The 27,626-nt window shown below is 42.8% G+C and overlaps 1 protein-coding gene across 1 annotated transcript in view; it reads right to left on the reverse strand.

Moving 5' to 3' along the window:
* Positions 1-1,556: 1,556 nt before the first annotated feature.
* Positions 1,557-27,626, reverse strand: part of bmp2k (BMP2 inducible kinase) — a 60,278-nt gene continuing 34,208 nt past the window's right edge. The window contains exons 6-16 of the mRNA XM_030060370.1: positions 27,229-27,310; positions 22,871-23,003; positions 21,842-21,945; positions 21,650-21,729; positions 20,655-20,803; positions 19,667-19,875; positions 18,390-18,542; positions 15,875-16,119; positions 14,775-14,944; positions 13,643-13,753; positions 1,557-4,499 (exon numbers count right to left, since the gene is read on the reverse strand). Of these exons, the coding sequence (XP_029916230.1) occupies positions 3,037-4,499; positions 13,643-13,753; positions 14,775-14,944; positions 15,875-16,119; positions 18,390-18,542; positions 19,667-19,875; positions 20,655-20,803; positions 21,650-21,729; positions 21,842-21,945; positions 22,871-23,003; positions 27,229-27,310 (2,899 nt within the window). The 3' untranslated portion in view covers positions 1,557-3,036. The remainder of the gene's footprint in view (positions 4,500-13,642; positions 13,754-14,774; positions 14,945-15,874; positions 16,120-18,389; positions 18,543-19,666; positions 19,876-20,654; positions 20,804-21,649; positions 21,730-21,841; positions 21,946-22,870; positions 23,004-27,228; positions 27,311-27,626) is intronic.

The following is a 27,626-nucleotide window of genomic DNA, read 5'->3' on the forward strand; positions in this document are numbered from 1 at the left end:
AAAAAAATACGCTATAGTCGGCGCGTCGTGAGGAGTCGTGTGTGTGTGTGTGTGTGTGTGTGTGTGTGTGTGTGTGTGTGTGTGTGTGTGTGTGTGTGAGGAGCTGAGCTGGTTGAGAATCACTGGACTGAGCTGCAGCGCTGAGTTCACACGTCAGACACTCAACTAGTTTCTCATCCATCGCTGCTCTTTTTTTTTTTTTTTTTTTTAATTGTAGCTGTCATTGTGCTGAACATTTTTATAATCAGTAAAAGCCTGTGATGGCGCCCCCTGGTGAGACAACAAGCTAAATGGAGCTGAAACATTTGATGTAACACGTTCAGATCCAAACCAAAGACGCAGAACGAAACTCCAAACTCTGTAGGATTTTTTTTTTTTTTTTTTTTTTTTTAATTCTGTGCTGCTGCGACCGAGCTCAGTCGCCTGTACGGCGTTCGAGCGGCAGATTTCTGACGCTGATATTTACGAGGTACTCTGAACGTACCACAAAGACTCATGAACTACAAGCGTGCGAGTCCCCGGCGCTCCAGGGCTCTCTGGCCTGGATCGCCTCTGTGAGCAGTTTGCTTCAGAAAAACTGAGTCCCCGACCTGCAAATTTTTAAAAAATGTTTTCCAACATTTCATGATTTTTCTCCCCTTTTTCTTTCTTTTTAAAACATTCAAGCACTGAAAAAAAGAGCTGCATCCTCACGCACTGCGGGGGGTTTTTCTCAATATTGTGCAGTCCTGTAATCTACTGTAGATATAAATGACTTGAACAGTGTTTTTTTTTCTATCTAGCATTAATTTTTATATATCAGAGCGTCTTGTAGCTTCTGAACAAAATTGCTTTTTCTGCCTTAAGAGGAGACAGATGTGCTGTAGCAGCGAGTTCATCCCCACAACTCGCAGCCATTTATCGCCACATATAACGTTACAGGTCAGCTGTTACATGATATTTGGATGGTTTCGGTCCAAAATGTGCAAGATCCATCTCAGAAGAGGCGGCCTGACACACAACGCTTTACATTCAAGAAATATAAACGACTACAGTCTCTCAGATATCACTATTTTGTAAGCAAAGGTCTTAATGTTGCTAATTATTAAGGATTACTCTTTTTTTTTTTTTTTTAGTGAGTAATCATTAAATTAGTTTTGGCGTCCAGTTTTCAAACGGCAGCCATCTCTTTTTTATTTGTTTAGTGTGCTATTTATGCTTGTACGTTTTAGACAGACAGATGTTCTCTGGTGTTCCAGGTCAAGATTGAATCTGCTCGTTGTTGTTCTGTATTTATACCTCTGGTGACGGAGCTGGTCTGTGTTGTAATATTCTGTAAACACTTTGCTGGTTCGTCTGTCTGCGATGACGTCTGACAGAAAAGTCCGAGTCAAGTCTCCCAAACTCGTTTTGTAGCAGCTCTCGTTTCTGAGAAATTTTGTATGTTGATTTCTTTTATTATCACCTGGGCGAGGAAACCGCTCAGCCTGACTCTGAATAAAATCAACCATGCATCGTCTCCAAAGTGTGTCATTTCTGCTTCAGGTTTAAAGTCCATCCACCATGAAGAACTGAGCTGAGATGAATCTTTTCTTTTTATTGCATCAAACAGCAGTATAGCATGATAAATACAATAAAAGATTTACCCTCTTGAAAAAAAAAAAAAAAAAAAAAACGATGGAAAATGGTCGTATCAAAGGTCCATTGGTGAAAACACAGCGAGCTGCAGTTTGAGTCCAGATGAATGTGCCAATGGGAGGTCAATGCAGTGCTTAAGGCCATCTATATAGAACAGAAAGAACTAGACTGAGTCCGCACGTTTTGTTTGGACTCTGTCTGCAAGACAGTGGAAGAATTCAATGCTGAAAAGTGCATTCATCCAGTCAAATGACCTGATTTCAAATCTCACAGGTGTCTCAGAGTGGGTCTGGAAGGGTTTCCCTTTATGAGTACAACACTTGAACCGACACGTTCAAAGCTGACCAATTCACTTCCTCCTGCAGAGTAAAGATTGGCGTTAGCTGATGGCACAAAACCCATTTATTTTTTCCCCCGTAGCTTAAATGACGGCGGTAATATGCAAAATCAAAATTTGAGACCACACTTAAAGTTGCTCTGTTGGGGTCAAAGTTCTTAAAACGCAAATGCTAGACTAGTGATTTAATGTGGCTTCTGCATTTTATTTCCTGCTTTATTTCTAATAGAATGTCTTGAGTTGTAACTTTAAAAAAAAAAAGAAAAAAAATTAACATGGTACTTACAGGTTTACTGCTAGAAAACAAAACAAAACATAGAAAACAGTTAAGAGCCTAAATTATAAACTGTTCCAATTAACAGATCCACCTTTATAGGAAGTACAACGAAAATGAATCCCTTCTAGTATTCCAAGTGTAATGCGACACAAATCACAGCCCACATTTGCTGTGCCAAGACTACTGTAAAATTATGCATAGAGAAAGGTCTAATAAGAAGGAAATAAAGTGGTTAAGGACTACTCCCAAAATATCCCACCGATGCAGAAGGGCAACGCTGGCCGTCTGCGTCATGGTTTCCGAGGTACTGTGCAGCAAGGCAGAGCCATGCTCGTAAGGCTTTACGGTGCTAAAAAAATTTTGTATTGGTAGATCAGAAGGCAGGCCACAAACTACGCAGAGCTTTTTGCAGCAAGTCAAGCAGTCAAACACTGAGCAAGCTTATAATCACAGTACGATCTTGAGTGGATTTCAGTTTCCGTTTCTCCCGGTTCAAACGTCTCTAAATGTGTTATGATGCAGCATTAAAGGCTTCTCAGCAAACAGGTACAGGCGAAAAAGATATGGATACAGAGCCAGAGCCTGGAATAAATCACCTAACCTCCACAGGATTTTTGTTACTCAAACTGCGTGATGCATTAAAATGTTCTTACAAGGCGTTTGGACTGTGTTAGCTTGTCTGTTTCATGTTTGGCAGAAAATATTACTCGGTATAACCCAACCAAAACCTCAGAGGTTATTTCAGCTGTGGCCGTTTTGTATGTGATTGACGAAGTGTGTGCGCTGGGAAGACGGGAAGAGATAGTCACTGCTTCGAGGGGAAAGGCGCAGCTCCGAAAGGATCGAGCTCCACTTGCTGCGAGGGCTGCTGCTGCTGCTGCGGTCCGCCGTGGACAACGAGTTCTGTGAAGGGCACCGCCCCGAAATCATCGATGATGTCGCTCTCTCCGAGCGCACCGTGCAGAGGAGTTGTCCAGGACTTGCCGTTGGCTGAGCCCATGTCGCTCTTGCTGTCGGCGAGGCCTTGATAGCCGCCGTGCCTACTGCCATCTTGAGGGTGGAAGGGTTTGGCTCCGAAGGGGTCCAACAGAGCGTCGTCTACGGGTAAGGAAGCTCCTTTGTCTTTTCCTTCCCCCATGGTGATGTCAACACTGATGTTCTCTTTAGAGTCAGAGGTGCTGAGAAACTCGTTGCTGCTCTGCGAGTCTCTCCGGCCGACCTTCTTGTGCCTGCGGACTCGCTCCGGTGTGCGGAAAGTGGGCTTGTTCGTCTTTCGGCCTCCGGTTGGCGTACCGTGGTGACGCTTGCCGTTGCTGCCGCCGGCACTCGCGTCCTGCTTGGTCTTCCTCTGCCGCGAGGTCAGCTTCTGGAGGCTGCGCTGTTTCAGCCTCTGCTGCTGCGGACTGGCTGCCTCCTCGTAAGACGGCCGAAAGATATCTTCTGCGCTCCTGGAGGTGGTGGGAGGCGGCGCGGTGGGGCCCGGCTGGAATGGAGAGAAGCCGAAAATATCGATGCCCTCAGGGGAAATGGGCGGCGTTTGGCCCATGGGAACGTCACTGCTGCTCTTGCCGGACTTGGAGAGGTTCCGGTTGAATGGCGCTTTGGTAAAAACATCAAACTCCTCCATGGCTTGCTGCTCATGGCTGACCTGTCTGAAAGGCGCTTTGGCGAAGATGTCCGTGCTTTCTGAAGGCCCGATGGGTGAAGCCCCTCCAAGGAAAGGGACGGCGCCAAAAACATCCACAGCTTCGACAGCCGCGGCTGCTCTTGCACGTCCACTTGGCGACTCCGGAGGGGTGATTAGAGTCATGCCGGAATCCACCCGAGGACTCCTTTGGGCGGCGACAGCAGCTCCTTTGCCACCTGGAAGTTTCTTTGAACGGCTTTTGACTCTGCTGGGGTCACAGTCCGAATCAGAGCTGTGCTTGTCGTCATCTTCCTCGGCTTCGTCCTCAGAGTCCATCAGCAGAGGCCTCTGTCCCAGATTCTCTGGCTCAGTGTCGTCGTTGAACTCGCCGTGCTCGCTGTTCAGGCCTTCATCCTCCTCAGGCTCCTCATCCTCACTGCTCTTCGGGGAAGGAGGGTCAGACTCAAAGTCGCTGTCCGACTCGTCCCCTGGTCTGCGGCTCGCTGGGCCGGCAGAGTTGCTCTTTTTGCCTGGTTTGTGCTCCTTGGCTGCAGGCGCCTGCAGTTCCTCTAAGGTGTTTGAGGCAGAGGCGGGGACAGAAACTTCCTCATCCGTCTGGTCACTCTTAGTTGCGTTGGTACCTGCAAGAAAAAGCCAAAAATAACTGTTACTGATGGTGGACATGCTACTTCAAAATGCAACTTGTCATACTCCAATAGCTGAATCTGTATTCCAGTTTCTAATATAAGAACCCTCCAGATGCCTCTAAGCATTCCAACATCTTAACTCCTCAAGAAGAAAAGAAAATGCCTGCACATATGTAAGAGCGACACAAACGCTGACAGAATCCAAGTTTAAGTCTGCTACCAGGGGTTTAACAACAACAAAAAATAAAAGTGAAAGCTCATGCCAGAAGTATGATGATTGTATTTAGTAACAATGCGTCTTAGCTCGCTGAAGTTCTATAATACACAGATGTGGCATTAGTGAAATATGGATTATTTGACTTTATATTTGATTTCCAAGAGTCTTTCGTGACACGAGTTGTTTTTAAGCAAAGGAAAATCCCAACAGTTTGTCCAATACTGAAGCAGAAGGAGCAGGAGGAGAGAATCACAGAACTCATATGGTGAAAAAGCAGCTCTGTGTTGCCCTGCGACGAGGATCGAGGGCTTAGAGGCATAAGAAATAAGACGGCGCAGCTTCTTACCAATCAGATGCTGCTTTTAAATTCAAATCTCTACATGAAAAGATTTAACGTCTCATTCATCTCCTTCACAGCGAATAAAAGTACATCTTTGTTCCCTGCTAGTGGATTACTTATTCTTAGGCATATTTGGCATTTGATGTAAAAAGCATTGGCGCCTCGTAAAACTTTAAATCATCCCAAGAGATCTGCATAGTGATTCAGAAGTTAGTCTAATTAGCAGTTGGATAGTCTCCAGTATTATTGAAATGTTTAATAAATTGTGCCATACACAGTCATTATGCTGTATGGGCGAGTTTACTGTTCCCTATTAGCTACATTAGAAAGCAGAGCAGGACCCCGTGCTGTGCAAACAAAAATGGAAACCTCTTCACGTCTTCAGCTCTCCAAACTGGCAGGACACGATGACAGATTAGCCAAAAGCATTGTTGTTGATAAATGGGAAAAAAAAGAAAAAAAAAACAAAAAACACACAGGCACCAAAGATAGTGAGGGAGAAACTGTGCAATACAAAACATATCAAGGCGGGGCGCAGGAGCCGCTTGGCATTCGTTCGGTCTCCCCAACTGTTCCCAGATTATCCCGAGGAATCGTGTCCACGTCTCAGAGCGAAGCGTCTATTATCAAATATTAGGCACAAATTCCTTCAGTCAGTAGGGGAAGGAGCGTGGATCACACGCCATGGCAGCTCTTTGAAACAGGGATGCACGATAATATCGGCATGACATCAATATCACCCTTTGGAAATTAAATATCGGTATCGGCCTGAAATGAAGAGTTCTGCCGATGCGAAATGTCGAAATGTGAAACGGGTCAAATCTGCCCTGGTTGTGTCTGTCATCAGAATTTTCTCAGGCAGAGCATCACCCAAGCCTCTTTCAGAAATTAACTTTGCTTGAAAGAAAATGTTATATAAAAATAAATATGCCATATTTTACATAATTTAAGTTGAAGTTGTTTTCTCATTTTGACCCAGTGAATGTGCACATTTCGAAAAGCACTGCATTTTATGTCTGCACCTGCCAGTGGGCCTTCACAATAAGAGCAGGCATAATAAAATGTTACTTCCACTGCAGGAAACTTAATGTTTTCTGCAATTAGGTGGGAAAAAAAAAAAAAAATCAGCATCAGCCAAAAGAGTAGGAAAATCAGCAAAACTGCAATATTGTGCATCCCTGCTTTGAAAGTTATAAATAAGGGCATAAAACCTGCATGGTATTGTTGATGAATGCCAAAAGCTGCTATACAATGAATGCCTAATGCTGATTAGCAGGAGAGCATGTAGCAAATGAATTAATAAAAGGAATGAATAAATAAATAAATATAGTAGCATTAAATCAAGCGAAGGGGCATCAGTTTTTTTTTTATTTGCTATAATTATATCACAATAAATTGGGTTGATTGATGATTTGCTTTGTGTAGCCACTTAAGTTGAACTGGACTTCCCACTTCCCCATCCTGGAGATTTAAATATTCAAGATTGAGGTTAATCTGTATGTCGACGGTTTGTTCCCCACTTTGACACGTCTTTAACTGGAGCGCGGGGTCAAAAGGTCAAAGGATGACCCACAAAAATATTAATGACCTGAATCTGAGAAACAAACCCATTTAAGAAGAAGTGTGTGCTGAGGGAGGGGGCTGGGATGGTTGGTGTCTTTAGCGACTGTGAATCCCTGCCTGGCCAACCTTTAATAACAGGATTAGAAGAATAAAAACAACAGAGAGGGCAGCGAACGAGTCGCCTCATGAAACCTTCTGTTTGAGGTTAAGAAGGATCATAATTTAATCTTAATATCTCAGAATAATAACAGAGTAATATGTTTACTTAATAAGAAAAATATCTGCTGCTGCTCTGATTTGACTTTCTGCACATTTCATTCACTTTCAAAGGGAATGGGTGAAATTTATAAAATATATATAAAAAAAAAAAAAAACAACCTCCAGGTCCTAGCAGAAGTTCCTGAGGTTTTCTGGGATTCAAAGGGAGTTTATAAGGTTCCTCACGAGGAAACCCCGCACACCAGAGCTTCAGGAGGATACCAGGAAGGTTCCTCACAGAACAGCTCCACTATAATATAATCCTAACAACTCCTAATGCTGTGTGCCACCATTCAAAAAAAAAAAATCCACTCTCAGATTCTTCCACACTGTCGGATGTCGTCAGTTTTGGAGCGTACCGAGGTGCAGGAGTCATGTCTGCTGAATTTCGTTGGTGGTTTCAAAGAGGAGCCGTTTCTTGGTTTTATTCGGAGATGCACGAAGGGGAACATAACAGGCTTTAAGTAGGATCAAACAGCTTTGGGTTATTAATAAGGCTCCATACTCAAAACAATGCATTGTCGTCTACATGCTGCTCATTCCTGTCCTCTTCTAGCATTCCTGTTTTATTGTTGGACGTCGGTGCAATATGGCGACTTCAGGCCTCGCTCTTTGACGGCGAGGGGCTGACGCCAAAACCCGACGTTTACCGTTGCTGCTGCAGATCGCTGAAACGTGAAATATTTCAGCATTGGCAAGTTATCTGCAGGGATAATATGACACCAACAAATAAAAACCAATAACTTTTTTCATTTGTTTGTTGTTTGTTTAGGGCGGATCTTTCATTCAGTAAACCCACAGTTCAGTTTGTATTGCATTTTTTTTTTTGGTCACGATTTCAGGTTTGCTTTGCTTTGTACATTACAGAGGGAAATCAAGACTATTTCAAACAAACATTAGATGCTCTCAGTATGATCCTCTCTTCATCAGCTCAGTGTGTGGCTGCACGGCTCTCACACAGTGGATGTGTGTGTTACTCTGTTGAATGGCTAGGGTGTTTTTTTTTTGTTTTTTTGTTTTATTTTTTTTACTATTCGGTTTCACACGGCTACCTCTCACACACGTACCGCAGCAGGAGAGTCGTCGTGAGGCGTTCACACCTTCAGGAAATGCTCCGTATGGTTTAGGCGACGGGTGGCGTCTGGGATTTTGGAGACGCTACACTGTTTAAGAGTGAATATAGTATCTGTTTTCGGTGTGGCACTTTTTAGACAGACCCTGCACACTGATCAAAGTTAAATGTCCAGATTGGAGGACGGCTTGTTGTCATTTGTGTTTGTTATTCAGGTGAAATTAAAATCCATTAATACATTTCCAACTTTTCTGAGATGTGCCAGGATGGAGCGCCCACCGGCTTGGTGTGCCTGCTCTGGACTATTTCCTGCTCTGATCACACACGGGCTCAGCCGCATCATTTGCGGATCTGAGGACTCGGGAGCTGGGTGGATAAAGTGCAGGCATCCTCGTTCACAGATCCGGCTCCTCCGGCTAATGTCGGTGCAAGTTGCCGAGTTTAAATACAGCCACCTACTACCCTGAAAACCCATCCGTTAACGGAGGTTATGAAACCGTTAACGCTTCTCCTTCGATCAAGCTGTCGAGAAATTCTCTTGTCGTGCAAATGCAAGTCGGAGATGACAGGCTGTTAATCTGAGGAAACCAGTGTGGGAGTGTGCAGCACTAAAGATGATCAACCAAATCAATCGATTGGGATTCCCGGGCACGTTCATGAACAGTTTCGCCCTTTAAAACGACAGCTGGGAGGAAGTGAGAGACAGGAAAAAATACATGAAACAGTGAATGTTGACCAGCACCGGTGTGTTTCAGTCCTTCTCGGGGCTTTCAGGTGCACCCCTCGTCGCAGTGACGCACGGTTTGTCACCGGTTTGTCCAGGGCCCGAGCGCCGCGGTTTTGTTTTGCAGTCTGGTTCCCGTTTTGTTTTGGTGATCGCACAGCAGAGCACACACACAGACAGCCATGTTAGTAACAGCAACATCTTGCTCATGTGGTGTAGCGGTGGGGAGCTGCTTAAGCTTTCCAATGAGCCAAAATACACCACCTCTCTAGTTTAAAAGAGCCATAAAAAAAGGAATCAAAAAATGTATATTGCTTTTGAATGTTTTTTTTATTTATCAGTAACATTCTATAAAGAAATACATTCACACTCACAGTATGATACAAGACCATTTACATAGTCTGTTGCAAAAACAGAAGATATTAGACAACTTATTCATCTAAAAGGTCGTATTCTCTCTGCAGGAGGTACCAGGAGCTGCTGATAGCTAGTACAACTAAAAACCTGTTTATGAACAGTTGTGACATTCTTCAACCGACACTTCTAATCAACATAAATAAATAGAAAAACAAAAATTTCCCAAATATTTAGTGATGAGATCTGGGGCGTCTACTGCCTCGACGTGATATAAAGCTGATAACAGGGGAAACCAAAACCCCAAAATAAAAAGGAAAAAAAGAACAGAGAACTTGCAAATGTAAACAACACAACATATTCAAAATCTAGATTTGAAAACAATTTACATGGTCTTGACCATCCCACAAATGCTGGGATATTATTTCATGTGTTCTTGCACTTTAAAACAATAGTAATAATAATAAAGTGCAATAAATGGCTCTGGTTGTCCCTTTCACCTTTTTATTCGTTACAAAAACATTGGCTTTGATGGTACACCTGTTCAAACCGGATCCATCCACCAATACACATGAACAAGATGTTTCTGATGTTACTATGGCTGTCTCACTAAATGAAAATGAAAACAAAACAAAACAAAACAAAGTAAACCACAAAAAAGTCAACTGAGATGAAGAGCGGTTTTTCACAGTCCCAAGAAAAACAAGCAGGCAGTGAAATGGTGAAGAAAAAACAAAAGGAGAAACAAGAAGACATGCGGTACAGAAGGATCAGAAGACCTTCCTGCGGTGCTGTGGCGTTAAACTGCTCAGGTCAAACTTACCTGGGACAAAGAACATGAGTGTGGCTTTAGCAGTTAGTACGTCTGTACAAAATGTGTGTGATGTCATGTCAGTATGGATGAGCAGGATGAGTAACTCTCCCACTTGCTGGAATAAGGCAGAACGACACCAGCAGAGTGACGGTTAGCAAGCATACAGCCCTTCTGGATTGTATGGTCCATGAATTATAAAGCAATATATATATATATATGTATATGTATATTAAAAAAAAAAAAAACAACAACTTCAAAATGTTGACCATTTTGAAGGAAATCACCACCTCACTCTAACCAAGCATTCCTCTCAGCAAACATTTTGCACACCTTTTATATTTTTACACTGTTTTGCCATTGGTCAGCTGTATTCTGAGTGAACATATAACAAGCAAAAATAATATATATATATATATATATATATATATATATATGTTATGTTTGGAGAACCAGATCTTATGTCAATGCTTGTCAAAGTGGAAATGAAATCGAACGATGGAAACAGGACAAGAAATTCTTTTCCTTTCCACTCGTCACTGTTGAACGCTGAGCAGGTCAACTCTGCTTCACCATCAATCATTTTGCAAAATGTAAGGAGAGGAGGAGCTGCTGTTTTCGTCAGAGTAAACAAGCAAAAACATAACGTCCTGTTGTTGGCCACTTAAATAAAAATGCCACACAAAGGCACTTGCATCTCTAAGCAAAACGGTAAATGGCAGACAATTTATTTAATCCAAAAGAAAGACGCTAAATAAAAAACAGAATGCTTGTTAACTGCAGCTGAAAGAGGAGTTAAATTACAGAGTGCTCTCAGACTGCGAGCGGCTCATGTTGCTGTCCCGGTGGCCGTTTTGCCTGCTGGTTGCTAGTTGTCGCTTCAACAAAGCTGCAGCGAAACCACAGCAAACTGGAATTTCAATTATACAAACTTCTTTTTCAGGCGCAAAAATAATCTCATCGGTTTATTTAAACCTTAGTGTGCAGAGAAAAGTTTTTAGCTGTTACTGAAGTCAGGAGGCGGTCATGTTATGTTTGAATATGGACGTCAGACGGGCGATGACATTTCTCCGCAGACGGATACGAATGTACATTACTTTCTACTTCAGTTTAGACAAGATGTCATCGCATACAATAACTGCAATCAGCCATTTAGCCTCAGTGAGAGCTACAGATTATCAGTAATGTGAAAAACCCCATACTCAGACTCAATCCGATGAGGTTTAACTTGGGACAATGACGTCAGCCTTGGATAATTGTTTGTATAATCAAAAAATCTTACAATAGGCAAAAACTTAGCAACCAGTATGCAGTTAGCTGCTGATGGACGACACTGAGCTGCAGCTAACCGTTTCATTCTGCCAAATGAGGACGAAAGGCAACTCGTCGTTTCTCTGGTCTCATTAAAGCAGACAAACTGCTTTGTGATGGAAACAGACTCGGGTTCAGTTCATCCAAGTCGCTAGCAGTGTGTATGCACAGAGAGATAGATATTTAAAAAAAACTGAAGAAGAAGAAGAAGAAGAAGAAGAAGAAAAAATCTTATCAACTGACAGAGAAATGGCACAAACACAGGAAGCTAATGGGCTGATCAAAAATTTGCTGCAAATTTTCTCATGCCAGCCTTTTGGAATGACACCCAGAAACCACCAGAGATTATTTTCCGTCTGGGTGCTCGACTCAGTACAAAAGTCCTTTCACTCGGTTTGGTTTTGGTTATTATTTTTTTGGTTATTCCTCTGCTCAAATTGAACTCAAATATAATTGTATACTGAGTAAGTAACAGGTGAATACAGTTAAATATTTCCACACTTACATTCAAGTGTTTTGAGGGTTATATTGCATCATTATCTTGATCGTTTTCTAAGCTAGACTGTAGCCGCTGTACTTGCATTAAGCCTGTGTGTAAGGACACAAGAGATGGTTTCACTTTAGAAAAAAAAAAAAAAGAAAAGACATTCTATTTCCTTTCACTCTAAAAAATATCTAAGTGTTTTGTGTTGATACCGTTTGTCATTAAATATATTCTATTATGTTACAAAGAGCATTTCTAAATCGCCTATCAAAACAGTTACCAATTCACATTTAAGGAGCAGGAAGTACATAGGCACAAAAGCTTATTGCTGCCACCAATGTAATTAATATACATAGTTAAGAGAGATACTGCACTTTCATACTCACATTTGTATACCAAGGTTATGATCTCTGATGGGGATGAACTGCATGTATTCTGATTGGTTAACAATGCCTACATGAGCACTAAAAATCAAGTTGTACCGGGGCGGCTGCTGAAGTCGGCCTCCGCGGTAAAGTGCACGGCCCGGACGCGAGCACGTGAGGCTCCAGCCCAACCAAATAAATCCTCTCACGACTTTTTGAGTAACCGCTGCATTGCAGTTTCCATGGCTAAAGGACGACTACAGTATTTATCAATGTAAACAAACGGCAAAAAGCCATGGCATTGGAAGTTCCTCAGATGTTAGGTTCTTTCAAAAAGCCGATTATAAGTACCGTGGATCCTATGTGTCACTTTTGTCACGCGATATGTCGACTGTTCCTTGCTCCTTTTCATAACACATTCTCATTTAATAACCTCTTGTTCTTTTACTTGCTGCTAGTAGTTTTTTTTTTTCAGAGGTACACCAAATGGCATTTTAGCACGGGTGATACCGTTGAGAAACATCGCCTCTTGATGTTAGGGCCTCGCTCTACAAACTGAAATTCACCGAAAACCCCACACATCTCCCAACTAACTGTGTGAGTTTGCTGATGACACTACTCACTCTTGTGGCATCGCAGGGCAGATGGGAATATTCCCTAGCAAACCTCAAAATACAAAGACCCTGTTCACACTTGGTTTTCACATCGTCTCTGGTGCTCTGGTCACAAGTGGACAGCTCAGATCACAGGTGGGACCAGAGTTCAGCGTTTCTGCGTCTTGGAGAGACATTGAGATCTGATCTGACAATCTTCTGAGGTGGTCGGGGACGCATCACATTTTGTGTTAATGCTAAAGTGAACTACAGCATCCCCAACAAAGCGGGAAGACTGTCTAATCACTTTGGAAGTTGGAAGTTGTTTGACTTAGTTGGCATGAAATTCAAATTTCAACAAATCTGCTCTAGTGGTGAGATGGCAGTGTCTTTGTCGGGTAATACGAATAACAGATGCTGGGCACAACTGCTTCATGAATGAGCCAGAGATGGGAAATAGGTTGGGTGGGGAACATTGGGACGACAGTGACAGCAGGGATACAGAGATGAGGAGGAAGAAGAGACATAAAGGAGGTGGAATAACGTACAGAGGAACTGAATGAAGAAAAGAAAGGAAGGAAGCACCTCTGACAGATCTGAGATTGAAGTCACCTGAGACTCACCTGAGACGGATGTTAATACCAAGTGTGAACCGGGCCTGAAAACCAGAACTGACTGCGGTGATTTCCCAAAGTGCTTTTAGCAGCTCCACTGGGCCTGAACTCTGCATCAGCGCTATCCCTCATCATATAAACACCTTCACAAAAAGACCAGAAACTTAGACTCATCCTCTCATCTGCACTTTATACCGTTCACAGAAGCAAAACTAACTGGCTAGCGGACCATGGAAAACAAACAAAACAGAACAGTATGAGTGACCATGGGCCCCACCTCAGGGGTTTATATAGCATAGAGTTCCTGACAGGAAGTCAGGTAGGTTGAGAAGAAGAGGACAGGGGGAGGTCGGAGCTGGGAGGGGGGCAGAGAAGGGGGAGGTGGCTCCACAGTGTTGGGTCCTCACGGTAGAGACTCCTCTAAGACTTGCCTGCGCTGGCCACAAACGGGACCGACCCGAACAGGTCCTCAGGGGGGAGGGGCTTGGCGGCGGCAGGCGGTCGGTCTGTTTCCACGCTAGCTGTTCTCTCCACTGGCTTTTCTGTGATTAAAACCACAGAGGGAGGCTAATTAGATGGGATAGGTCCATGACAAGTGATCAAAAACATCTTCATGTTGAGAAAACATAAACGTAAGGCCAAGGACCCTGTTTTGTCAAGATAAGTTAAAGCAAAGCGACAGCCATTTGTAAAAACAATTACTTTAAAATTTTGGCACTTACACTTTTCAGCTATTAACTTTGAGGTTGTTACATTTGAAAGTTTGTCAGCAGATAAAAAGTCAGGGCTGAAATACACTGCTGATATCAATAATCCCATTTTCTGTTTCTAGCACCGCGTATTCATGTAAAGCTACTACTGCACTCTCCTGCTGTACAAAGAATGAACTTTTCAGTTGTTTCACTGAGTGTTTACCTGTTTGAATCTATTTACAGATTGTTCCAAGAGGTAATACTTTGGAATTAGCAAGTCAAGAAGGATTACTCAAATTTAACTGAGCTGCCAGGCTAGCTGCTTGAAGCTGAGCAATCCTAGAGAAGTGATATTAATTTACAGAAATCTGATTTTCAATTGTGTCAATGAGAACCGATGATGGTGAAATATAGAAATATCATCTCATTGCCACAGTTATGTAAATAAATATTCACTTCTTGCACTGGTAAATCTTGTTGCTGTTACTACGGTTTGACCTGTAGTGATCTTCTGCGGCTGATGCACCTTTTTACAGTGGGAGGGACCTTCAAAGACCATTATTCATATTCTTCAGTTATGTCAATGAACAAAATCCCTCTTCAGCATGACAAATTTATCACTGTTTGAATTAAAAGCAGACACTGCCAACAGCAGGTTTAACTTTTAACCTACTGCTTAACAACTCATTCCTGAAACAACAGAGAATGTTTTTAAATATGTAGTTGTGACAATATAGGCAACAGGAAGGAGCTGAGATAAATCTTTTGACTTATTCAGAGGACATCCTACATGAAAACATCCACTTTTTCAAAGAACAGAAGTTTACTAGTAACTGATGAAGTGAGGAAATGAGGGAAGAGGGCCACTTGCTTGCTCTGAGCATGTCAAACTCCCTGTCGATCAACTCCTCCTCAGTCATCTTCGAGAAGTTGTCCTCTCCAAAGGGGTTCCAGCCAGACATGTCGGGGGGGTTGCTGACTGTGCTGTTGCAGCTCTGAGAGGGCGGGGTGATCCCGTCTGTGCCAAGCAGAGGGTTTCGACTGCGGAGAGAGGACAACAACCGCACCATGTTCTGGTTAGGAGTTTTATCAATCTTCATTTCGCTCTGGCTGCAGGTTTGACGGAAAACACTTTTGTCACATAGTGGGGCTGCACGTTTGTGGCCAAAATGAAAAATATATCAGGAAGAAGTCGGAGAAGTCTACAATCTAGGAAATGAATGGAATGAAGAAAGAAATCCGAAAGAGGCCAACAGAAGAAACTGCTGCTATTTATTTTAAAGCCTGAAAGTGAAAAAACGAATGTGCATTTTTTTAGGCTTGCGCTTGTTATTCAATATAAATGAATACCAGCTAGTCCTTGTTTTGGTTTTCTTGGCTTATTTTGAGTTGCCTCCTTTGAAAAAAAAAAAAAGAAATCTTGCTGATTTCTTGTGAGTTGTTCCTTAAAACAAAAATCCAAATTTTTGTGGTAGATGCAAGTATCACAATTTGAAATCAGGATAATTTAGTTGTGATAACTGAGTGAACTAAATGGCTTTTTTGCACATTTTGCTTCTGATATCAACAGGGACTATTTTCAACTAATGTGGGTATTTGCAAGGACATGAAATTTTATGTTTTACTCCTGCCAAATCCTGTTACTTGTCACTTATGAAAACTGAAATCACAATACACACTAGGCAGCCCTGAAAAGAACAAAGAATGGATTATGATTTTCTATCATACAATAGATATCATACACTTTTTGGGAGCCCCTTTTCTCACTGATCTCTACAACATAATGAAATGTTCAACAAAGACTGGAATCAAAAACAGCACGGCTTTGGCACTTGATCTGAATCATTCATTCATTGTAGGAACACTGACATGCACAGCGACACCCTAACCCTAAGCTCTGCTCTGATGGAAACTCTCCATGTTACGATGGTGATGGGCTGCTGGTGGGGGTGGTGGGTTAGGGGACGTTACCTGGGGTTAGTGTATGGGGGATCCACAGGGGAGGGCCCCCCCATTTGGCCACTTCCGGCCCCAGTCCCAGCCCCAGGCGTGGTTGGATTATAGGAGCCCAGGGGGATCTGGAACTCAAGAGGGGAGGTGAGATAGGGGAGAGGCTGCTGAGCGGGGTGGTGCTGCTGCTGATGTTGATGATGCTGCTGATGCTGCTGCTGCTGCTGCTGCTGCTGTTGGACAAAAGCCTGTTGGTACTGGTGCAGCTGTTAGGGAAGGAAGAGAGGGAGAAAAGGAGGAAGGGGATGAGGGCAGGACCACTGAAATCATGGCGCACAATGACAGCAACGAGATGATGAAATGTTGTTAGACACTGATTCTGGATTGGGAAGCTGAGGAGACAGTGAAGGAGGGCGGGGGATGACGGAATGCAAGTCACTAAAGTTGTGGCAAATGTCGGTATGTTTAAGACACCATACTGAACTCTGCCATTAGGCACCAATGTCTGGAATTAACAGTGAGCTCCAAATGACCGTGAAATTTGTCTTTATCGAATAACACAGCGTCACCTTCTGCACCGGCTGGAGACTTTGACATTTGAATGCCTCAGTTATAGTCTTTTAAATCCAAGTACAGATGCTTTTTACTGCAGTTCCAAGAGAACTTTTTTCTACAAAACTGTCTTCTCAACAACCACGCAAACCCACAGACTGAAGCAAACAGGATTTCTTGATCGTACAATGCAAAATAGAAAATACAAAAATCAAATTCCTGCAGTGACTAAGCTCTAGCGTGAAAAACAGAAACCAAAGCTGAACAATTTAAGCTGCACGTGATGATGAAACCTGCAGCTGAAGATGCTACAGTGAACACCATGTTTGAAGTGGAAAGAGGTAAAACCATGCTGCAGGGTCTTAACCCAGTGTTGCTAATTCACAGTTTTGTCCCTCCGGAAGTAAAATCAACACAGACAGAATAATGAGTGCTGAGTTCTCCATCCATGTCATTTTGTTCACCACTAATTCACCTAGCTGAGGGATTTAAGTTTCTGAATCCAGTTGCGAAAAAGAGTTTCTTCTGGTAAAATGTTATGCCTTCACTGTAGTCATTCGTTATTCTTTTATATTCTGAAATAACAGACAACAAAGTTAGCGAGGCATGCAACGTCATGAGCCTTCTGGAAATCGGCTACGACACGATTATGGATTTCTGAAATTCCCAAACTTAATTTTGGCCCTGCTTGGTCCAAGTCAGACAAACCAAGACATGCATGGCCTCGTCAGTGTTTGGAGAGAAAGTATTCAGTATGAGGCGACATCAGAACACACTTCATACTGTTCATGGATGGTTCAGGGGAAACAGAAGCCAGTGTAAATGCCAGAACTTTACACTTCCTCTAAAGATCCAGGTTACTGAAAATTTGGTTTACTGTTGGTAGTGAAAAACGGACGTTAATTTTGGAGTGTTTCCCCATTACAAACTGACCACATGACTCCTGTACCCTATTTGAGCTCCTTTCCAGAACAGACTTCAAAATTCTTTTACTTATTTTTAAAACTTTGCAGTGGTGTTACTATAATGTATTTTTTTTTTTGAGCTTCTGTCCTTGCACAGTGCCACCTATTTTTTTAGGGCTTGATTTTACTGACTTTATGATTTTAAAGCACTCTACAAATAAAGCTGACTTGATGCAGTTGGAGCATATTTCAAGTTCGCACCCGTTCAGCAACCCTCCTCGATCACAATAAGGAGCAGCTTTACATTTGCCAGGGGAACGCTGGTTTTCCTAAACGCTCGCTGGGTGTCCTGGGAACGAGAGCAGTGAGAGGAGAGAGAGGCGCTCTCTTCCCCGCTGCAAATTGCTTCATATGTCACGACGCAACGCAGAGGAAACTGCTCGAATTCACCCTCTGTTCGATCCCCTCGTGGCTTTGCTCGGACCAGATTGCCTCTGAAATTAAACAGATGGTAGGCGTTCGGTGGGAAACAAGCTAAAAATTACACCGCCCTAACACTGGGTATTTGGAGGACCTGTGTTTGCAGTACTCTGATGCAGTAGGTACGTAAATACTAGTCTTAGGGAATATTTGGACAGAGTGACTACTAAGTTTGAGTGTTTGCTTCCAACTCTGCTTGGCACAGAAGTAACGCGATTCTACTGAAGAGGACTGGGTGCCAGTGTTTGGAATAGTAGTCTAGAGAGGGCAATTTAAGGCCAATTTGACATATAATGAAATATCCAACTCTTTAGCCAGCATGTTATTTCACGCTGTGTGTCCATGTGTTTCGCTGTCATTTGCTCAAGCTACGTCCTGTTTATTTTTGCCTCTTTTGGCTAAAATATTCAGCTGTAAAATCCTTCTAGACAAGAATCTACTCAATTTGGTGGACACTTTTATCCAAACAGCCTTACTGTACTGTGAGTAAATAAATCTTTAGCATGGCAAGTGTTTGGTCTGAGCATCAAACTCCGCACCCCGGCAGCATCAGTGCCATGCCCCAGCCACTGATGAGCACCACGTGTACTTGAACTCACCATGGCTGCGTACTGAGCCTGGGCCTGGGCCTGGGCCTGGGCGACCTGCTGCTGGTACATCGGCTGCATCATCATCTGTTGCTGCTGCTGGAGCAAAGCCTGCTGCTGCTGCTGCTGCTGCAGCTGGAGGGACTGCTGCACAGCCTGTTGGTACTGAGGAGGACGACAACGACCAAGAAGACACACACATGTTTGAGGGTTTAAGGTCAAAGTTAAAAGTTTTATAATGCTTTGTGCCTGTATTGCTTCGGCTCCATCTCGTTCTCCTTGTCAGGACTAAAAAACTGCAGTATGTGTGTATTTACTGTATTTAACTTTAATTTAACACATGACGGCAGGTACAGTGGTCTTCATTAATGCATCTAATCTGCATTAGACATCATGTTAACTGCAGAATAGGGCTGTACAATATGGTGAGAAAAAAAATAATATTTCCATTATTTTGACAGATGCTGCACACTGTGATACTAGTTGTGATTTTAGTGGAAGTGATCCTTTTTGCATCATAACTTTTATTTTTCCTGGGAAAAATTGGTAAAATGATGATGATGTGATTTTTCTTTCTGTGGTCTGCAGGGTTTTTTTTTTGTTTGTTTGTTTTTTTACATCTCTGTAACCTTTAGCAAAAAATTGCACTTGTTGAGATTTGGATAATGCACCTATCAACACTGCAATTACAATACAATTTCTATTTACTGTGCAGCCCTACTGCAGAATGTTTCACACCAAACAAAAAACACCAGCATCTGTCTGCTGCTGCCAGATCGTTTTACCTTCTAAAGTCTGTAAACAGATGAAAACTTTGTCAAAAACTATGGAAACAGTTCACCATAAATGCAGCAAAATTTTGTGATCTCTACCAAGGCTACATCTTTATATACTGTGCGTTACTTTATGTGCAAGAAACTATGGTATATACATATTTTATTGTAATAAACTATCTGCAAATAAACGAATGCAGACATGGTGTTCATAATTTGTGCAGGATGGCAGGTATCATCCATTTATACCACAAGAGCCCTGCAGGCTGAAGTGTTGAATGTTAAACAGTAGAAGAAAAACTGCATGTTGTGACACAAATCACAAGTATCTGTCTGACAAATTACCAGATAAATCCATTTTCTAAATGCATAAACAGCTCCAAACTTTGTCCAGATGTGCAGCAGGAGTGAAGGGTGTGTTCAGTGAAATATGTGGCTTCAACAATCTGTGCTGCCTGTGCGTGTGTGTGTGTGTGTGTGTGTGTGTGTGTGTGTGTCTGTGTGTGTCAGACCTACTTGGAGGTATTGGAGTTGCTGTGCGTTGGCGTGTTGTTGCTGTACGGCTTGTTGTTGTTGTTGTTGTTGTTGTTGGTGGTGGTGATGCTGCTGCAGCTGCTGCAGACGCAGGTCTCCAGGCTGCAGCTGCTGCAGGACTCGGTGCTGCTGGCTGCTGGCCTGAGGCTGCTGAGGCTGTAAGGCCGGCTGCCCAGAGCCAGGGGTGGGAGCTGGGTGGACAAACATGATTTTTTATTAGTCTGAGCACACACTAGACACACACTATTTAAATGAACAACTAAATTTAATTTATTTCACCTCAGCTATTTGTGCATGTGCATGTCTAGGTGAGAGAAGGTGTCCACAAATTCATTTTCTCTGTAACAATCGTTGCCTGACATACATTTTCTTTATTATGTGTCATTGTCTGTTGTGCTGAGATGAGAGATGAACTTTCTGGCCAAATGTCTTCCATCAGTGTTTGTGTGGCATTCGTTTAGCACTAGTGCACCATCACAGCAAGGAAATTACCACGACTGCAAGAAAAGAATGTGAAATTAACTCTTACTATTATTTAAAGCTTAAATTTGTAGCAATCCAGGTGTTTCAGAAGTTATGATTATATCATTGTTAAAAACAGTTTTACACTGGAACGTAGACCTGAAAAATAACTTAACCTAAACTGAAACAGACAAGCAAAAAAATGAAAATTATTGCCCAAAGCACAAGAGCTGCAAAAAATCACAAAAGAAAGAATTTCCACATCTACTCAGTTCTTCTAATTATAATTGACACCAGATGAATATGAAAGCTAAATACCATGTTTCACAATTTATGAGCAACATCTGAAGAAAATTATTATTCTGTACTGGATCTGAATTCAAATGCTTGTAGGGTAAGACACATCATGGCACATGGCTGCACAAAGTCTTGTGGCCTGACATGAACTGGGATCTCGAGTGTGTAGCAAGCATATAAAATACTGATGTCACTAATATCATGCATGTACCTTTCTGGCCGTTACTGACGGGTGCTGAAGGCACGGTCATCTTGACGGGGGTGACGGTGTTGGCGAGGGGCAGGACGTTGCTGTTGGCCGCCTTCGGCCGCTGTCTTGGTGCGATCGATGTTTCCGTCGGGCCCACAGAGTCCGTTATTCTGAGGAAAAGTAGCCAAACTTTTAGGTTGATTTTCCTTGACCAGTAACACCAAATCAGTAATCAAACCCTGCTGCCAGACTGTACAAAGCTGATGAATTTTTATATTAACATTGAGATCCTGTTATCAAGTGAAGAAGTTCATTTAGAGCCCTAATTCACTGTTTACAGTCTCAAAGGGCTTTACAGACCCACAGTTTACAAAGCACCAACCCCGCCTTCAGCCCTCATAGCAGCAAGAAAAAACTCCCCAAAAACCCCACAAGGTGAAGGGAGAAAAACGGAAGAAATCTTTGTACAATCACAGAGAGATGTGTTGTTCACACTGTATGTCACCACTTTCAGTCTTTCCACTCCTGCATCAGTGTCACAATCAACTATTCCAAGGTTAGACCAATTGATCAGTTTACTTTATTTCTAGCAGATATTTTCAACCCCTTTAATAGGAAAGGAGTATTCTCTATTTTTTGTTTGTTCACTTTGTGTATTCAAGTATTTAATAAAAGAGATATTCAAAATTGGTCCAAAATATTGGCTATTGGCAGCTACAGTAAAATGAATGACTATGTATGCATATATTTTAAAATGAATATAAAAAAATAAACACTGGAATCATTATCAATCTTACAAAACACTCACTGGACCCTGGTACAATCCTGTACATTTTTGGTGAATGACTGCTTCTGCAATTTCTCCATTACTATGTGCATTTTTCTTTGAAACATTAATACTGTAAGAAATGCCACTTGGATTAAAAAAAATAATAATAACTTATTTCAGAATGTTAATATGCAAGTTGTGTGTGCACTGCTGTCAGTTTGCACATCTGCGCGTCAGGAGCTGGTACCTGGCTTTCGTCATGCTCTTCTTAGCAGCGACCTCGCTGGCCGTCAGCGGCTCTGGGAGCGACGTGGGGAGGGGGGAGTTCTGGAGAGGGAGGGACATGACCAGGTTTATGTTGTCATGATTTAACAGAGCACATCATTTGAAATCACGGCGGATAAAATTAGAGCCACTGATACGACTCGCAGTGACTTACAGAGAGATTTGGCACTGGACAGTCTTTTCCAGCAAACTTGAAGGCAAAGTAGGACACTTGGTAGATGTCTGGTCTCTTCTCCTGGTCTGGCTCGAGCATGTATCCTGCAAGAGCAAAGCACACGATGCTCAACAGAGAGCGCTCTACAGAGGGCGATGTGCTTCTTCTCTTTGGCCACTTGGTGGAGCTCTAGGTCAAATAATTACAAGTGACACAGTCTGGATCCACCCTGCTTTACTAAGCACAAGGATGAATTTGAGGAAGTAAAACCAGCACAGCAGCTTATATGGAAATTATACTTGTGGATGTGAATTTTAAGCAAGTTGATGACAACACATGTGACATGAAACACTACAAAAAGAGTACTGGATGTGGAAAAAATAATCTTCCCCTGGACCTTATTCCAGCCGCTTCAGCCCACAGACAAACGGACTTGTCACTCTCACCTGTCACCACCCTGCGTTCATCTGTCTTCCTCAATACACACTCCGACCGTGCACTAATAACACACGCTTGTCATCTGTTGTTGTTGCCTGCATGTTGTGTTTCTGTTGTGTTGTTTTGTTTGTATCAGCTTCCTGGTTTATCCCATCAGCTGTGTTTTTCTTCTTCTTTCATGTCCACATTATTAATGTGGAAAGCGTGTTGGGACATTTTCTTGTGTCAAATGGACTTGAAACAGCTGAATTTAATTAAATCTTATGGCTCAAACTGATGTGCTGTGGTACTTCTTCAGAGCACCAGCAGTCTTTACTTTGAAGTCCACGTGTCTGTCAACACGTGGAAAGATGTGCGTTTGTGTTCATAAGCAAACTCAGATATCTCAAGGAGCAAATTGCTGTTTACTTTGCTTTAAAGATAAACTCTGGTCTGTCAAGAAAAGCCTACCCTGAGGATGTTGCCCAGAAGGATTTGCAGAAACGCACGCTTCTCCAACGGCCAACAGAGTAAAACATTATTATTTCATTTTCAAATCATTAGACCAGACACATTCAGAGCCTCGTGACGTGTGTTTAACCATCTACTTACTGATTAAGCAGTGCAACTTGAAGGAGAATTTGGAGTTATCTGGAACGATAAAGGTTCCGTCACATATGGCGACTTGACTCTCCCCAAATGGAAGCGAGAAGAAACACAGCTTGTACAACAAGCATCCAAGTGCCTGAGGGGGAAAAATAAAGCAACAGTCAGGGAAAAAAAACACAACCTATTCAATGGCAGAGAGAGCGAGATCTTTAACACTGAAAATCAAAGTTGTCAACATGGCATTTCACATTTTTCAGTTTGTGGATGCTGTTATCCAAAGAATCTTTTCCATGGCAGGAGCTGTCACCCTGAACCAGAAACCCTGAGCCCTGTTGGCATCAGAGGAACCACATCCCTCTGTTTGCCTCAGGGGTTTGAGTTTCTGGGCCCCAAACAGCCCCTTCTACCCAGGTAGTGCGCTGTGATTTCCTGTGGGTGTCTGGGATGTTCAGCATTAAATTTTCATCGGGAGTGTTTAAGGTATGACGCAAGCACCGTCAAAGTATGTCATTTTTGACCGCCATGCATCTCTTTTCCAAAATAAAATTCAACTTCATAGCGGCACAGTTGTAAATAATCATGAATGTAGGGACGGCTTCCACAGTGCAGTAGGGTTGCAAAATTCCGGGAATTTTCGAAGTCGGAATCTTTCCATGGGAATTAATGGGAATATATGGGAATTAACAGGAATTTACAGGAATAATCTGGAAATTTGCAAAATTGCATGTTGGCCTATAAGCGGGAACTTAATGTAGTTGAAGAAAAAACGTCTTGCAGCATAATCCTGATTAAGACAACCAGATTTAATACAAATTCAGTTGAATTTCCACACGACTCGAGCGCCATCTGAGCCCTCGGACAACATCCAGTCAAGGACGTTTTGATGATATGACTGGGGTAAATATATTTGACCCATGGTATTAAAGTTTAACTGGAAAAAATAAGTCAAAATGTGTTTAGTAGCTATTTAAGAGGCTTTCTATCAGCCATTGAGCTCCACTGTGATGCTGGTTCTTCTGCCTTCTGCTAACCAGTTTTTTTTAGAAATACAGTTTTCATATAAGAACGTAGGTTATAGTTTGATTTAGCTGCTGATTGAGGAGTGTTCATCTATTCATTGAGCCTATTTCTATTCATTTATCCACCATCAATCTTGAAGGACTGAGAAAAAAAAATCTACTCAAAATAAGTCAAAAATGTCATTAGTTTGCACGCATGTCTGCTTATGACAAAACAAAATTTCCAAAATTCCCCAGCTGAACTTCCCATGGAAAGTTTCCGGAATGTTTCCGGAAATTAACCAGAAATTTTCCGCCCCTTTGCAACCCTACAGTGCAGTCGTCGGTCACAACAGAAGGACGACAGAACAGGCACATCTCCTCCTTTTTTGCTCATTGTTTTCGGAAAAACAAAACTAAACTGAAGTGCTCGCTTTGCCCCCAAACCACCTTTCAAACAGCAAGACCCAGGAGCTTTTAGGTAGAGAAAGGGGTACAAAGCGCCTCCCAGTCCCTGGAGTGTGTAGAGACAAAACCACTGCATATTTCACACGTCACTGTATGCTTAGAGAACGACTGCTGCACTCTGAGTCCCTCCTCAAGAGGCAGTGTTTGGAGAAAAGAGGAAAAAAAGGCTTTCCTCTCTTTCCAATCAGCAGAAGTTAGATGTAGTCCTGTAACTAGCAGGTTCAGAGTTTTGTGTTATACTGTGCTCTGTTTGTTCTACAGTCACAGGCTCAAGGAGGAATCGTCTGCAGAAAGAACGGTAGATGCAGGAAAAATGCATGAGCGGGGATTTCCACAACCGTTACCACTTTACATGTCAAGCGTGGTCTGCCCCCCCTGGGAACTGAATCCTTAACGCTGGCAGTGTTAGCGCCACGCTCCTCCCATTGAGCGACACGCGACCGCTTATCAAACAATTAATGTTCCTTATGTCATTTGGCACAGAAGTCGCTTATTAAAAATGAACAAATAAATAAGAAAAAAAAAAGGCCCAGAGCCTTGTCCCCTGGCAATATGCCTGTCCAAACAAAACACACATGCAAAAGCGCTCATCTCTCACATAATATATTCAGTAGTGCTATATTTGGCTCTGGCGCCTTTTTTTTTTTTTTTTTTTTGCTGATGATGCAGTCGGAGATGAAAGAGACTTTGGAATTAGCCACAGCGTTTAGGGAGCGTTCTCCTTTAAGCGCCCTATCTAAAAAGAGACATTCTCCACTGAACAGGCTAATCCAGCCTGATATTATTCAGCTGCTAATCTGAGAGCGAACACATGCACTAACAAGCGCAACAATGCCGGGATAATTGCCTTTTACGCTTGTGAGGCACAGGCTACATACAGTTGCATTTAAACACTCGGCTATAGATAGAGCAGGAAGTGAGAATGTATGTGGCAGGAGACGGGAAGTTGGCGTTTGTGTGCTGTGTCCCCCCGCAGCTACAGTAGCCTTCCTGCAAACAGAAGCTCCTTTAAAAAGCCTCAGTAGCCATAGAAGCCATCTACAGAAACATAGAGACTAATTCTATGGTTCTCAACTTGTTTCACTTGTGGCCCCAGAAGAACGAGATGTTCACTTGTAGTCCAGTTTCATGTGGGGTTAGACGACTGTGCTGGTTTGCTGTAGTAGGTTGATATCAGCCTTTTATCAAACACTTGATATCGTCCAATCAGCGTGGTCCACCTCTGATATGAGAGGTTCCTTCCTGCAGCAGAGAGGTCGATGAAACCCGACGTAAAACCCTCCTTTTCACTGCAGTTTATTCATTTCAGTGTTCAGGACTAATGGTAGTGATGTATCTGAAAGTTTCTCTTGTATTAAACTGATGAGTTGGGTCACTCTGCCTTAAAGGGCTGCGATCACTAAAAGAATTTTATTAGTCTGAGTTTCAGTCGACAGTTTTAGTGCTCCAGGATGCTCTAGATACTAACTCAGGCATTTCTGAGGAATTCTTTGCACATAAAAATGCTCAGTTTTATAGATCGACACAAAATTGCTCCTATCAGTGGCTTCAGTGCAAAACCACTAGTATCAGCCTTACACTGAAAGAAAAAAAACAATAGTCACAAGTGCAGAATGGGATAGTCAGACCACAAACGACAAATTTTCTTTTCTTTACAAGCTGTTTTTGTTGATTAAACACTGGGAGAGGCCTGGAGGCTGCCATCATCCTCTATTTCACTAAAGAAAGGATTAAAACCAAGACCATACTCATACTAACTCATTTATGTAGAAACAGATTTTTTTTTTCCACTGCAGTGATCATTTTGCAGCCCCCAGGTTGACAACCACTGTGCTAAGTTGTCACATTAGCAGCCGAGTCATTAGACGCTGGCTGTTACAGCTCCCTGGGTTGTGCGGCATCAAATTTACACCGCTCCTCAAAATGGCTGCCGTCCAAAACCCTCGTCTCTGCATCGCACCTTCAAAATCACCCCTGGTCCGTTTCGCACAAGCCCATCAAGGTCCTTCACTGGGCCTAATTACCACAAATGGAGGATTCTCTGTGAGAAACAGAGGAGGATTAGGAGCAGGGAGGGGCCGAGGCCGAGGCCCGGCTGAGCTGCTCAGTGTTTTACGGGACAAAAGCAAACAGCGCCGGGCGAGCCGAGAGGGAGAGGACCGACCTGTCGGAGCAGAATGACGACAAAGACACCGCCGGGCCAAAACCAGCCCTGCAGGGTGCCACACACACACACACACACACATATAAATGCCCAGTTATCACCACTGTCTGGTGAAAACCTCGTATTGAAGTTTGACTTAACAGGATCTGAGAAATGCAGCTTTGTTTTTGGCTCGATGAGGTCAGAGAACAATCTCACCACAAACAGGAGCAGGTAGTCCATCAACTGAGGCGACGCAATAAATGCAACCAAACTGGCAATTACAAGGCCTTCATGTGGCACAAAATCAGCACTTTATGTAAATTTACGTAAGACATAAAACTTCCAGACTCCTCCATCACTAAGGCTACATCCACACAGAGGCATTATTTTTCCTTTTTTTTTTTTTTTGAAAACAAAACTTTTTTCACTCTGTTTCGAACTTCCATCCTCCTGAAAACAACATTTTAGGTTACCAAAAAAAAAAAAAACACAAATATTAGAAAATCTCTCCATGGGGAAAAAAAAAATTCCATGACTCCAGTCCACTGCCTTGAAAAACACAGAGGTTTAATAGGCATATTAATAACCTAGACACGACACCTGATCCCTGCCTGCACAAGCACTCGTACAAACACACACACACACACACACACACCAGCTAATAAGCACATGCTCACACATAATAACAGGCAGGCAGTGAGTAAATGCACACAGGTACACACACACACACAAACGGAGAAGAGGCTTACCCATATATCAGCCTTAGTGGTGATGGCTTTCCCTGCGTACAAGTTAATCATCTCCGGCGCGCGATATGACAGGGTCGTGTACCTGTGAGTCACAGCAACAGGATGTAGTCAGCCGTGGGTCAACGTTCAAATCACTAAACACACTTTCATACGATGCCGCTTATGTGTGTATGTGTGTGTGTGTATCTGCCTTCCTAGCCTCCCACGCACAGAAAGAATTGACCAAAACACGAGCAAGGTCTGTCTCATCTACCAGCCGCTGCAACAGAAAACCTGACAGTTTTATTATCAGAGCGGTGCACAACTAAAACTGGCCGGTTGGCTTGTGTTCTTGCTGTTTTCTTATCCCTGGAAGATGAGAACAGCAGGAGTTTGAGCTGTGGAGATCAGACGAGCCG

The sequence above is a fragment of the Myripristis murdjan genome, chromosome 9 (genome assembly GCF_902150065.1).
Source record: "Myripristis murdjan chromosome 9, fMyrMur1.1, whole genome shotgun sequence".
Classification (NCBI taxonomy): domain Eukaryota; kingdom Metazoa; phylum Chordata; class Actinopteri; order Holocentriformes; family Holocentridae; genus Myripristis; species Myripristis murdjan.